Below are 14,222 nucleotides of genomic sequence, written 5' to 3'. Positions count from 1 at the left end.
TCTCTCTCTCTCTCTCTCTCTCTCTCTCTCTCTCTCTCTCTCTCTCTCTAATAAATAAAACAATTTAAAAAAAAAATAAAATAAAAGCAATTCAGCAAGCCCCTGTTTCAAAAATTAAGGACTAGGAATATAACTTTGGAATTTAGTACCTGCATACCATTCATTGAACCCCTGGGTTCAATTAGCAGTATGGGGGGGGGCAGTATTCAAATGTTGTTAAGCTTCTAAGTACCACACACTTAATTACTGAAATTACTAGGGCTCAAGAAAGAAATGGTTCATGCTTAGCAGGATGGTACACACCTATAATCCCAGCATTCTAAAAGGCTGAGGTAGGAAGATGGGAAATCCCAGTCTAATTTGGGCAGCTTAGTGATTGAGATCGTCTCAAAATGAAAAATAAAAATGGTGGGCCGAGGCTATAGCTCAGTGGTTTAACTGCCTGCCTGGCAAGCACAAGGTCCCGAGTTCGATCCCCAGTATCAATCAATCAATCAATCAATCAATCAATCAATTTTTAAAAAATGGTGGGAGTTACTGCTGAAGCCCTGAGGTTCACTAAATCTCGAGTAGTCAAAACAAATAAATACACAAACATGATAATGCACTTATGGGCTATCTATGGGAAAGACATTGATAATTCCATTTGTAAATGTTTCACAACCAAGTCTGAGATCATAGCCTGCTGTCCTCTCCTACCCCAAGCAAAATACAAAAATAAGTTCTCCTCTCAAACTCACAATCCTTCTGCCTCAGTCTCTCAAGTAGCTAGATTTTTGTTTTGTTTTGTTTTTTGGTCAGCTTCAAATGCACTTTATTTCACAAAGGATAACATGCAAAATAATGCACAAGAAATACTTATAAAAGTTAATTTACAAAATTAAAATGAAATTAACCCTATCTCTGAGCAGAAAAAAATGTGAAGACTCTGTAACCAAGAATCATCTATCTCTGATAGGAGATGAGTAAATATTCCCTCCTAGCCATCCTTTCCTTATCAACCAAGTAGCTAAGGTTACAGGTGTGTGGCAGCACAGCCAGCTATGGTCTGAGTTCTAAAGACACAGAGAGCAGGATATATATAAAGTGCTCGTGTGACAAAAAACAAAAAGAAAAAAAAAAGTGTGAAAACTGCAGATTGAAAGGACTGAAAAAAGGCAAGAGTAGAGAAAGCTCAGAAAGTGAGTCAAGAGTGTGACACAAAGGAGCAGGGCGAGATAAGCCCAGATCACAAAGGACTTTGCAGAACACATGAAAGTTTTATCATCAGAGCACCATGAAGTCAATGAAGCACTTCAAGCAAAGGGATGACAAGGTCAGACAGTCATTTGAAGATGACTGAACTTTGGAGCGTAACCTAGAGGGGGCTGAGGTAGTTGCAGAGACTTCCATGCAGCTGTAGAGAACACCGAATGCTGTGAACAGCATACACACACATAGCAACCTGGGTTTGATTTCTGATATGCTGACTTTGAAGAGCTTTTGAGACATTTATGGAGGGATGCTGAATAGACTCAGAACTGAGTTACAGATATAAATTTGGGTGTCAATTGATAGGTGGTAACTAAAGCTGCTCTCTTGAGTGCCTAAGACAATCTTGAGTGACAAAAGAGTATTAAAACCAAGCCTAAAGCAACTCTTTAACAGTTAATGACTCAAAAAAAACAAACATACAGAAACCTGAAAGAAAATAGGACATGAAAAATATAAACCTTCATACATACTTTGATTTACACACTTAATTCTTTCCATGATTCTGGTCATAAACCAAGTTAGGCAACAATGTAATCAAATTTCCCTATGAGATCAACATTATATATAACCACTGAATTTGATCTGCTTCTCCTCGATTTGGTCTACAACTAGATCAACATATACTAGGTTATTATTTTGAAATTTAGTGCAAAGAATTAAGTTCATGAACCAAGCTACAGAACTATGCAGCAGAGTCAAGGAAACAAAGTGTTTTGAGGGAGTGGCCAATAGTGCCAAATTCTGTTTAAATACAATGAAAACTAATGCTGACCACTGTATTTAACATCATTAATCTGTGATGATCTTGGTGAAAACTGAATAGACAGAAGCAGAAGTGGAGTGGGGTAAGAAGTAGCAGAGAATAACTCCAAAAGTGTATTACTATTCAAAACTTTTTCAAATGTAAATTACACATGAACTGAGCTGCAGTCCATTCTGTGAGTGAAATAAACACTTCCAAAATCTTTTTTTTTAAATTTTATTTATTTATTTATTTGTGTGTGTGTGTGTGTGTGTGTGTGTGTGTGTGTGTGGCCAGCTCAGCCCACCAGGGAGCGGGGCTAGCTGGCATGTGGTGCTGGGGGATTGAACCGCGGTCCCTGTGCTTTGCTAAGCTTGTTCTAAGTAGGTGCTTTAGACCACTGAGCCACCTCACCAGCCCACTTCCAGAATCTTGTAAGATCAACTGTATTTCTTACCCAGTTGTTTTCTTGACTTTGTTTTAGAATGAATTTCTTCTGCATCATCTAATACAAGGTTCATGTACTCATCAAAACCCTAGAAAAGTAAGTAAACCAAGTCATTTTCAAGTAAGATCATATCCGGATCATTCTAAAATATATACCCATCCCTCCGGTGATCTTCCAGCTGAAACACCGGAAACCTTCTTTTAAATAAGAAACAAACCATGAAGACCAGAATGTAATCTTACATATGTATGTAACACTCTCAGTGCTCTCCCCATGTTTGTTCTCCACAAACTACTATGCCTATTTGAAAACTGATAATAAAGGAGATCAATAAAATCACTACACATAATACCAGACTATCCTAACAGAATACTTCCAAGGATATTTCACTTTTAAAATATTACTTGGGGGGGGGGGGCACAGCCAGTTAGCTCAACAGACTAAAGTGCCTGCTTAGGCAGAGCACAGGGGCTGGAGTTGGATCCCTGGCACCACAAGCCAGGCTGGCCCTGTCCCCGAGCTACACTGAGACTTGGATTGAGACTGGGCATGGTAGTGTGTGTATATAATCCCAGCACTTGGGAGGTTGAAATCAGGAGGATCACTATGAGTCCGATCTGTATAGTGAGACCCTGTACTAAATACATAAAAAATAAAATATTACTGTGGGTCCGGCAAGATAGCTCAGCAGACTAAGCACCTGCTTACGCAAGCACAGAGACCAGGGTTCAATCCCTGCCCCCAGACGCACTGGGCCAGTGACCAAGTACAGATGTGGTGGCGCAGGCCTGTAATCCCAGCACTGGAGATGTCACTATGAGTCTGAGCTGCATAGTGAGACCCTGCACCAAGTACATTAATTAAATAATAAATGAGTAATAACATATTACTGGGTGGCTGGCCAGACATGGTGGTGCACACCTATAATCCCTGCACTTGGGAAGCTGAAGCACAAGGATGACTACAAGTTTGAGACTAGCCTGGGCCACAGAGTGAACTAAGGCCAGCCAGAACTGCGTATCAAGACCCTGTTTCAAAGACATAAACATTACTGGGGGCCAGGGCTATAGCTCAGTGGGGCAAAGCACCTTGCATAGCAATTGGTGAGTTCAATTCCTGGTGCAAAAAATTAAAAAAAAATTCCTGGGGGAGGGAATGGACTTTAATAATAGGGAAGATGTTAAGGACCCTGGATTTGATGCCTATCACAACCCAAAATAAGTAAAACCACTATTAGAATATCTTGTTATCACTTGTAAGCACAAGGACATGGGTCTGATCCTGGCACCACATGTGAACCCTGCCCCAGGCGCTAAGCCACCCACCCCATGAAACAGAAGGATCAAGAGTCCAAGGTGAGACCCTGTACCAAATACATCAAAGGGGGGGGCAGCAGCGGGGGAAAAAAATTAATCTGCTATCTGAAATATTTACTAACTCCACCTGCTCTACTCAGGGATCACTAACACAGAATATGGTACTGCATCAATCCCATTCCTCTCTTTTGTCACCTCCCTCCAATACTACTATCACTGTTTATAATTTTTTATAAGTTTAATTTCCCTCCTTTTTAAATTATCCAAACCTTAACACTCAGAACAACAAAAAAGGCTATTGTGCCCAAAAAGCTTTCTTTGGGTCAGGTCTTTCACTTGAGGTGGCTATTTTCTGTAAGATCTATTAACAAAGCTCTCTATGAAAGTCCGCATAAATTCAATCCCCGGTTCCACCTAAAAAAAAAAAAAAAAAAAAAGTCCGCATACTCACAATAATACAGCCCTCTATCCGCATATTCACTTGCTCATACAGCCACACCTGGATCCGGGATCTCTGAAATAATGACAAAAAAATATATACATTTTTTTCATGACTACAACCTTTAAAATGCTTTCACTAGTCACAGAAAACCTACCACTCCCAGAAAAACAGTATTTCTCTCATTTTTTAATGTGTAAAATATACAAGATTAACTCAAAAGCCCCTTAAAAATAAAAATGTAAAATGCTATTTATGCATATAGATCTATTTTACAGAAAATATGCAGTTATTTTTAAAAACCATCTACCTAATTTTAGACATATTCCCAGATTACTGAGGAACTGAAAAAAGTGTTTTAAAGATGCAGCCAGGGAATATTTCCAAGTAAGAAAAGTTAAAACTATACTTTCTTCATACTTAGCTTTTAAGTATATAGAGCATTTGTCTGTTAAGAATGATATTAAGTGCTTTCAAAAATGTGTATATTCTTTCAAAAATAGCTGCTTCAAGAAGAAACCCTACTTATATAAACACAGAAATGAAACGTGAAACATTCTAATGAATATAAACTAAGAATTTTAACTAACGAATCCACATCTAAGACTGGTAGCCTATTAATTTTCCCAGTAACCTACAGATTAATGTAGGTTAGTAATAGATGTAATGGTATTCTCTCTAGCACTCTTAATATTTTGAGACAAGCTCTGGCTAAACTAACCAGGCTGAGTCCAATCCTGCCTCAGCCTCTCAGAGTACCGGGATTATAGACTTGTGTCACCATGCTCCACCTTTTGCACTTCTTACCACTTCCAGTCTCAATACACTTAAGAGCGAAAACTGTTCACGGAACAGCACAAAGCAGTAACTCCTACTGACTAAGGGATTCTTTCTTATCTAGTGTGGCAAAATACAGGATTCAAAGAGAAATATTTCCACGTTCTCAATTTTCCGTGACTCACACCTAGCAATCCTCAATTCAGGAGAGATCCTCAATTCTAAGGATTAAATTTAAAATGGTTTGCTAGGCAGGAAGGCACAGGCCTGTAATCCCAGCACTCGGGGGTCCTCAAATTCTGCTTAAGTATGATTGCAAACCAATAAACACATGACTTACGTACATTCTGCAAGTATCTGAAGATGAGGTTCTGCACCACAGGGATTAAGGAAAAAAACACACAGCACACTCTGCTCCCCGAAACCAGAAAGTCAACCCAATTCCTCTCATCTTCGTTTTCTGAAGGCGAAGTCGGGTAGCTCCACGGGCAGGGTCGGAACCGCCACGCTTTGGGGAGCCCGCGGAGACCGAGACCCCCTTTCACACCCCAATTCTCCGAGCCCTTGGCCCTCCTCCGCCCACAGGCCGCAGCGGCTCGCGCTCCGGCGCAGGACCCGCCTCCAGTCCCCCGCCGCCCGCTCCGCGCCTTCCCAGGCCCGCCCAGGCCCGCCTCCCGTTACAGCTTCCACAGCCCGCGCTTTTGCCCCGCCGCGGTCGCCCCGCAGGCTCAGGGGGCGCAGGTCGCACTCCGCTCCCTCAGGCCTGGCTTCCGCCCACAGCCGCCCGGGCCCCGACGTGTCGCTCAGGATACGATGGGCTGCACCATCACCTTCTGGACTTTCTGGCCCTGACCCCGGTACGCCATGGCGGAGCCCGACAAAGACAACGCCAGCCACCACGCTACCTCTAGCGGCAACTTCCGGAGGGAGAGCCCGAAAGCGGAAATGAGCGGCTCCCAAGAGGCGACGGGTCAGCTCCGGAGGACGGCCTCTCTAGCCACACGAGAGCGATGCTCCTATGCTCGAAGGCCTCCGGAGGAGGCCAAACTGAGACGACAAGGCTTTGCAGCCTGGTCTTATCACACAGCAGCCACCTGGAGGGAGAGGGCGGACGTGCCGAGGAGGGGCTAGAAGCGTGGACGCCGGCGCTCTCGCTTCTCGAGGGACCTGCTTTTTTGCCTTGCGTAACTCTGTGAGGCTGATACAACAGGGTTACAAGTTCAGGTCCAGCCTGGGAAATTTCTGATTTAGCACGACCCGCTCTCAAATAAATACTGGGGGTACAACTCAGTGGGAAGGCCTTAGGTTCAATCCCCAGTACCACCACTAGACAAAATTTTTAAAAATACACTTCCTCATGGGATTAAAGGAATTTTTTTTTTTTTTTTTTGTGGAACCGGGGATTGAACTCAGACCCTTGTGCTTGCCAGGCAAACGCTTATTCTACTGAGCTTTCTCCCCGGCCCGGATTAAAGGAATTAATAGTGCATAGATTCTGTTCAAACTACATAGGATTTTAGACTGATAAAACCACAAGAAAGTGAAAATATGTTGAAAGTACACTTAGCTGGGTATGGTGGCACACACCCGCAATCCTAGCACTCAGGAGGCTGAGGCAGTATTGCTGTGAGTTCGAGGCCAGCCTGAGCTATGTAGAGGGCTCAAGGACAACTTGAACTACATAGTGAGACCCTATCTCAAAAAAAAAAAAAATTACTACAACCTAGAGAAGAACATAGTTTAACAACAGCAAACTGTAGCGTAGGTGTTGTCCTCTGGAGATTGCAAGGCTGACGCACAGCCACACAGCTGCATCACCAAAATGTCTACAGCACAAGGCTCACCTAGGAAAAGCTCGACTTTCAAAATGCAAAGATTTCTACTGAGTGCATACTGGTTTTGTACCAGCTATAAGTCAAACCATTGTTAAGTCAGGAGTCTGTGTGTGTGTCTACATGGCTAAGGGCCCCAGAACTGGAATGAATGAGATGTGATTTAGTTAGGTGAGCCTACCTTGTGTGGGTTGGCTGAAATTTCATTTAATTGGAAAATTCACTTTATAGTATTTAAGTATCAAAAGGACTTGCCTAAGGGAGTGACCACCTATCAAAAAAAGCAAAAATAAAAATTTGCTTACCCAACGTCTTCTTTTCAACAAGAACAGCATAGTACCAACTCTATAAGACCATTGAGATAAAAGTGACTTTTAAAATACACAAAACTGGGGCCAGGGAGATGGCTCAGTGGAATAAGTGCTTCTCTGGCAAGTGCAAGGGCCTGAGTTCAATCCCTGGTTCCGCCAATAAATAAATAAATAAAATACAAAAAACTTCCAGCATGATAGCACACCCCTGTAATTCCTATCCCATCCCTGTAATTCCTATCCCATCACTTGGGAGGCTGAGGCAGGAGGATCAACTCCAGTTCAAGGCCAGTCAGAACTACACAGCAAGACCCCGTCTCGAAAAAACCAAACTGGGGGGCCGGGGAGATGGCTCAGTAGGAATAAGTGCTTCCCTAGCAAGCGCAAGGGCCTGAGTTCAATTCCCAGTTCCGGAAAAAAAAAAAAAAAAAAAAAATGGGCCAGGATATAGTTTGGCGGCACAAGGGCCTGTCAGGCAGGCACAAGGTCCTGAGTTTGATCCGCAGTACCAAAAAAAGAAATATAGTGTTTTGTATTTTTAGATCAACAATGTTGGCCCACCTAGAATTTTATCTGGGCATACCTGGAACTGATCTTTCTAACTTCTAAGGATTTAGTGAAGCAGAGTAACCGAAATTTTCCTTCAGAATTGAGGATTAAATCCAGGGTTTTACATATGTTCAGCCAAGTGTTCTACCACTGAGCTACATTCCCTGTCCTTTTTTTTTTTTTTTTGGTGGAACCAGGGATTGAACTCAGTCCCTTGCACTTGCACTTACCAGGGAAGCACTTACTCCACTGAGCCATCTCCCTGGCCCATTTCCTGTCCTTTTTGAGACAGGGTCTTGCTAAATTGCTCAGATTGGCTTCAAACTTGCAGTCCTCCTGCTTCTGCCTCCTGAGTGGCTAGATGTCCTGGCTACTTTTCTCATTGCAGAGACAAAATACCTAACCTTTTATGTTCCATGCAGGCTGCCCAGGGTGGACACCCTTAATCGTAGCATCACACAGCCTATCACAGCTGCCTTCAAAACTCCCCACCTACGACCCTATGAGGCTTCATGGGGACAATCTAGATAACAGTCATTAACACTGGGATTACAAGCATTTGGCACTATGCCCAGTATTTAAATAGATCTTTTAAAAAAAATATGTTTACTGTATTTTAAATAGATTTTTTAAAAAATTAGTTTATGCCACAGCAAAAATATGAGCAGCCCCCTGAAAAAGAAACAAATCAGGTCCTCAGTGGATGACTGAGGGATGGTTAGAGGTTACATTAAAGCAAACTCTGCCAAGTTACTAGTTACTGCTCAAACTCTAGCTCTACCCAATCACAAACTTATTTTGCCTACAGCACTGTCCACTTAACATTTACACCTGCTTCACTCCTGTTACTTTTTAAATTGTTTCCAAAGTACTTCAAGAGCAGGGATTTGGCTTATACCCACCTATCCCTAATGGCCACAGTGTTTAAGGATAACTGAGTTTTGCATGCTCTAATCTGAGCTCCAAGGAGAGAGAATTACAAATACCACATGGCAATTAGCGAAAAAAAAATTGTTCTGAGGTACTGGGATTGAATCAAGTGCCTTCCCTGAGCTATATGCCCAGCCTGTTAAATTTTCTGACAGAGTCTTGCCACATTGCTAAATTGCCCAGTCTGCATTCATCCGCCTGCCTAAGTGTCCTAGAGCACTGAATCATAGTACTGTGTCGCCTCTTGGAGTCTCAGCTTTTAATCTTGATCAGTCCTTGAGCTCCTAACCAAGTGATTCCAGGGAAGGATTCCTTCCATTTTGGTACTTTCTCCTTGAAACTTTGTCCTTTGATCCTTTTGAATGTCTTTAATCCATCTGATTCCCTCATTCACGTAATTCAACAAACAGGAGTCTCTTTTTTTTCAATTAAAAAAAAAACACAAATCACTGTTCCTTGCCTAGTTTTTATCTTGGCTCTGCTTTCTCATATTCATAGCTCTACAGCCTGCCGCTTCATTCCTGAGGACAAATCTGAGGGATGGGACAACACTAATTTTTAATTCACTGTTCTTTGCTTATTACCACACACTCTTCAACATCTTAACCATTAAACCTAACTAAATCAAAATAGTAGCCCCACAAAGTATGCCTTGTGAGTCCCATTTTTTAAATATAAAATTGCATCCTGGATTTTTAAAAATTTATTTGTGTGTGTGTGTGTGTGTGTGTGTGTGTGGCCAGCGCAGCCCACCAGGGGGCAGGGCTGGCTGGCATGTGGTGCTGGGGGATTGAACCGCAGTCCCTGTGCTTTGCTAAGCTTGTTCTAAGTAGGTGCTTTAGACCACTGAGCCATCTCACCAGCCCCTCATCCTGGATTTCTATTCTGAAGAATCATGGCTTAGTTTTTGTCCTATGTTGGACAATATTAGGAAAAACTACAAAGTCTTAGTACTTAGTAATTATACTTAGTTATTATGATTATTAAAGATCACATAATTAACACACTCATGTCAGGTTGTGGGAATGTTCAAAGATTTGAGCAGCTTCCCAAAAATCACACCATTTCATTTATTTTTTTGTGATATAAGAATTAAAGGGCTGGAGAGATAGCTCAGTAGAATAAGTGCTTGCCTGGCAAGTGCAAGAGCCAGAGTTCAAGCCCTGGTCCTGGAAGAAAAAAAAAAAAAAAAAGAATTGAAGGCAAAGTCTCATGCATGCAAGTGATCACTGAGTCAAGTCCCCAGTCTTTTTTGAGATAGGGCCTTGCTAAGTTGCCCAGCCTGGCCTTAAACTTAAGATCCTCCTTTTTCAGTGTTCTGAGTAGCTAGGATTACAGGTATATGCCACCATCTTTAGTTGTTTAAAATCAAGTTTTCTTTAAATTTTTTAAAGAGCTCCTTAAAAAGCACAAGCAATCAAACTTAATGGTACTTAAGAGTATGTATATATGATATATCCATTAAATAATCTGAACATGGTATCATTGAAAGCAGTGATTTTTCTTTCCATTTATTTATTTATTTTTGCGGAACTGGGGGTTGAACTCAGGCCCTTGTGCTTGTCAGGTTAAGTGCTTATACTACTGAGTTATCTTCCAGGCTTGTGTTTCACTTTTTTGGAAACAGGATCTCACTATGTGGTCCAGGCTGGCCTCTAACTAGTGGCACCACTATGTCCAGCTGTTCTTTCAATGTAGTGCATAATTTAATGTTAAAATAGGCATTGTAATTAAAAGTATTCAATAAATGTTACTTTAGGGTTACTTTCAAGTGTAAGACTCTGTCAAAAAAATTCAAAACTTATATTATCTATTAAACATGATTGCTAAACTATTAAATGCTAAGTCATAAAATATTTTTAATATTTTTGGAGTTTTTTTCTGGCAAAATTAAGGTAATTCTCCCTCCTCCCATTGGGTAGCCTTCATACCAGTCTGTGTCCCCAGCCCTTTTTAAAATTTTGAGGCAGGATCTTATTAAGTCATTCTGGCTGGGCTAGCTTGTGATCTTCCTGCCTCAGCCTCCTACAGTGCTGGGATTACAAGCATGTACCATCATGCCTGGCAAAGGCACAATTTTAGGAAAGGATCAATATAAATCCCTTGATCTGTTTATATCAATTATAAGTACTTCAGCCCCGTCTATGCTGGCTCCAAATCTTGTTGAGATGAAAGCACACTGTCACATGGGAGATGATCCACTGGGATCTAGGGCAAAAGTCAGAACTCCGGGTCACTTACCTCCAGATACAATTATGATCTGTAAAATTCTTGGTATTTCTGGATATGGTCAAACTGCAACATTTGTGTACATTTCTTATAAAACTGAAACCTACCATCACAACGGTGTAGCTTTTGTGAAAAGTTGATTGAATATTTTTGGAGTGCCAGCCCCAACCCATGCTGAGGATTGAGCCCAGGGCCTTGTGCACCTTGGTCATTAACAGGTTTGCATGTACTCTCATTTACAAGTGGTATACATATTGAAAATACCTGAACTTTGCTGAACTCAACTTATTTCAACTTTCTACTTTAAAATTCTAAGTCACTGAGGGCCAGGGAGATGGCTCAGTGAAATAAGCCCTTCCCTGGCAAGCACAAGGGCCTGAGTTCAATCCCCAGTTCCGCAAAAAAAAAAAAAAAAAAAAAAAAAAAAAAAAATTCTAAGTCACTGAATATAACTCAGACCCTTGCGCTTGCCAAGAAAGCGATTATTCCACTGAGCCATCTCCCTGGCCCATAAGATCACTTTCAAATCCTCCCTCATTTTAAAAACTTAAAGGCATTACTTCAGTTACATAAGAACTAAGTACCAGTGTTAGAAAAAGTTCTATATGCTAACCCTAGACCATACCCTAACTCTAAACTACACCCTAACCCGTACTCTAATCCTTACCATATCTTCTACCCTAACCCTACTATAACTCTTACCCAAACCCTAAGCCTAACTTGAACCCACACTGGAACACAAATCCAAATGCGAACCCATACACAGACTAGAGCCTTGAATGAGAATCCTAAACTTGAATAGAAACTCAAACACCTTCAACAGCAAACCTAACCCTAAACAAAAATCCAAACACAAATCATAATCCTAACCTGAACATGAATCTGAACACATACCAGAATATGAATTATGTATCTAACCTGAATAAACCCAAACACAAATCCAAACACAAACCCAGAATCACACCCACATACAAACCTGATTATCAATCTGAACCTAAACATGAACCCATCTTACCTAACACAAACCCACACAAATCTGAATACAAACCCAGAAATGAAACCAAAAAAACCTGAACATGATTCTAGCTTTAAATGCAAACGCAAACATGAATCTGAGTATTGATGGAAACACAAATGCCAAACCCATTATCAAGTAATTTACAAAAGTAAACATCAATGATCTTGCTATATCAATCATATATGAACTATGTATCAATTATATCTGTCCATTATATATCAACTATATAAAATGGATATGTATATAATTATATAAAATACTATGTATTACTGGTATTCCTCATTCAACAACCAACTTCTTTTCCTGTGACTAAGTCATTAAATGAATTAGTCAATAATTACAAATTGTACATAATGGGCTGGGGAGATAGCTCAGTGGAGTAAGTGCTTGCCTGGCAAGCACAAGGTCCTGAGTTTGATCTCCAGTGCCATTCCCCCCAAAAAAAGAAACAGGAGTTGTACATAATATGTACAATATTCAGTACAAAGAAATGAACTTGCTTTTATTTCCATAACTTTTACATGCAACACTGTAATATATAACAGGAGTACAGTGCCGTACCACACAGTACAATCATCAAGTAGTACTGTACAAATAAGGTGTATTGTACAAAAAAGGGCAATGAGGCTCTCTAAACAAGCTGCACTGAACTGTGCAAAGAAAAAGATGGGTTTTAAGTCCAAAGGGCAGGTTGTAAATCCAACCAGTGTGTCTTGATGATCATAAAGTTACTAAATGAGGAATATCTGTATATATCAAATGCATACACATGTTATGTACCTACTATAAGTCAATTATATTTGATATGTACTATGTCAACTGTTACATAACAATTAGGTATATCAGTATATCATTTTTGATAAGCCTAAGAAATATAAAATTGTATTCTCTGAATGACCTGTTTTAACATCCATAAAACAAGTCAAATACTGGATTATTCATCTAAAAAATATTAGAAGACAAATTTATATTTAAAATACAGAAACAACTCTCAATGTCAACAATAATCCAACGACAAAAAGGAAAACATTTGAACCACACAATACTATAAAAAAACAAAATCACACTGAGCGTGGTGGCGCACGTCTGTAATCCCAGCATTCAAGAGGCAGGATTGTTGCTTGAGCTACAAACAACAATCCTTGGGCTACAAAGTGAGCTCAAGGCCAGCTGGAACTACATAGTGGGACCCTATCCCAACAAACAAACCCCCACAAAATCACAGCAAATAACTCAAGGTACAAAATCCATATTGTTCCTGTGCATAAAGCATGAACCAGGGTTGGCAAGACACCTCAGTGGACTAAATGCCTACTTAAGCAAGCACAGGGACCGGGATTCGGTCCCTGGCCCACAAGCTGCACCAGCCCCAGCCCAGGATGTGCTGAGCCAGTGATGGCGTCCAGGCACAGTGGTGCATGCCTGTAATCCCAGTGCTGGGGAGGCTGAAAACAGGAGAATCACTATGAGTCTGAGCTGCGTAGTAAGACCCTGCACCAAAAAACCAAAACGAAACAAACAAAAAAACCCCCATGAACCCATTATAAATAGCAGTAAACAATCCCATTAATGACAGCTTAAAAAAAAAAAATCAAGTACCTAAGAATGAACATAGCAAAGGAATTAATCATCCCTTATAACAAAAACTGTAGTAGTGTTAAAAAAAAAAAAAAAAAAAGACTGAGATTGAAGACACTAAAAAATACACTCCCCATTCCTGGATAGGACTAGCCAACCAAATCTGTTAAAATGTCTATATTCCCACAAATAAAAGATAAGTTTAATGCAATTCTTATCAAACTACTTTCAGTGTTCTGTATGAACTATATTTGCACATGCCTACAATTCCTAAGAAATCAGGAAGCACCAACATTAGCCAAAGAACTCTTGGGTGCAAGAACAACACAGGTTGGAATGATTATTCCAGATTCAAAGTTATGCCAAAAACCTGAAGTACTAAGTATATCATGGTACTGGTACAAAAACACATGTTAATCACAACAGAATTCAGAATGAAGAAACAGCCCAACACTTCGGGTCATTTGATTTTGGACAAAAGGAAAAAGAATATATACTGGAGGAGTTTCTTCAAAATTAAGTGCTGGAAAAACTGGTTATCCCACTGCAGACATTAAAATCCAGACCCATACCTTGCACACATTCAATCAAAATCAAGTCAAAAGGGACAAGAGAAGTAGACATTAAACTTTTTAAAAACACTGAATCTGCCTGAAAATAAAAACAGATAAAGCCCTTGAAGACATGGGCATGGACAAGGACTTTCTGAATATCTCAACTGCACAAACAATATTAAGAATCAACAAATACGATTATGTTAAATTAAAATTTTTAAAGCAAACTGATTGAAGAAATACCA

The 14,222-nt window shown here is 40.5% G+C and overlaps 2 protein-coding genes across 2 annotated transcripts in view; both read right to left on the bottom strand.

Moving 5' to 3' along the window:
* Positions 1 to 5,913, bottom strand: part of Snrpe (small nuclear ribonucleoprotein polypeptide E) — a 7,319-nt gene extending 1,406 nt beyond the window's left edge. The window contains exons 1-4 of the mRNA XM_023708192.1: positions 5,789 to 5,913; positions 5,321 to 5,347; positions 4,212 to 4,274; positions 2,454 to 2,532 (exon numbers count right to left, since the gene is read on the bottom strand). Coding sequence (XP_023563960.1) covers positions 2,454 to 2,532; positions 4,212 to 4,274; positions 5,321 to 5,347; positions 5,789 to 5,842 — 223 coding nt within the window. The 5' untranslated portion in view covers positions 5,843 to 5,913. The remainder of the gene's footprint in view (positions 1 to 2,453; positions 2,533 to 4,211; positions 4,275 to 5,320; positions 5,348 to 5,788) is intronic.
* Positions 1 to 14,222, bottom strand: part of LOC101586177 (ATP synthase subunit f, mitochondrial-like) — a 290,636-nt gene that overhangs the window by 120,952 nt on the left and 155,462 nt on the right. The gene's annotated exons all lie outside the window — the stretch shown is intronic.

This window comes from Octodon degus, unplaced genomic scaffold (genome assembly GCF_000260255.1).
Source record: "Octodon degus isolate 3935 unplaced genomic scaffold, OctDeg1.0 scaffold00009, whole genome shotgun sequence".
In the NCBI taxonomy this organism is placed as follows: Eukaryota; Metazoa; Chordata; class Mammalia; order Rodentia; family Octodontidae; genus Octodon; species Octodon degus.
The sequence above is the reverse complement of the archived record's forward strand: the minus strand, read 5'-3'. Positions and strand labels throughout refer to the sequence as shown.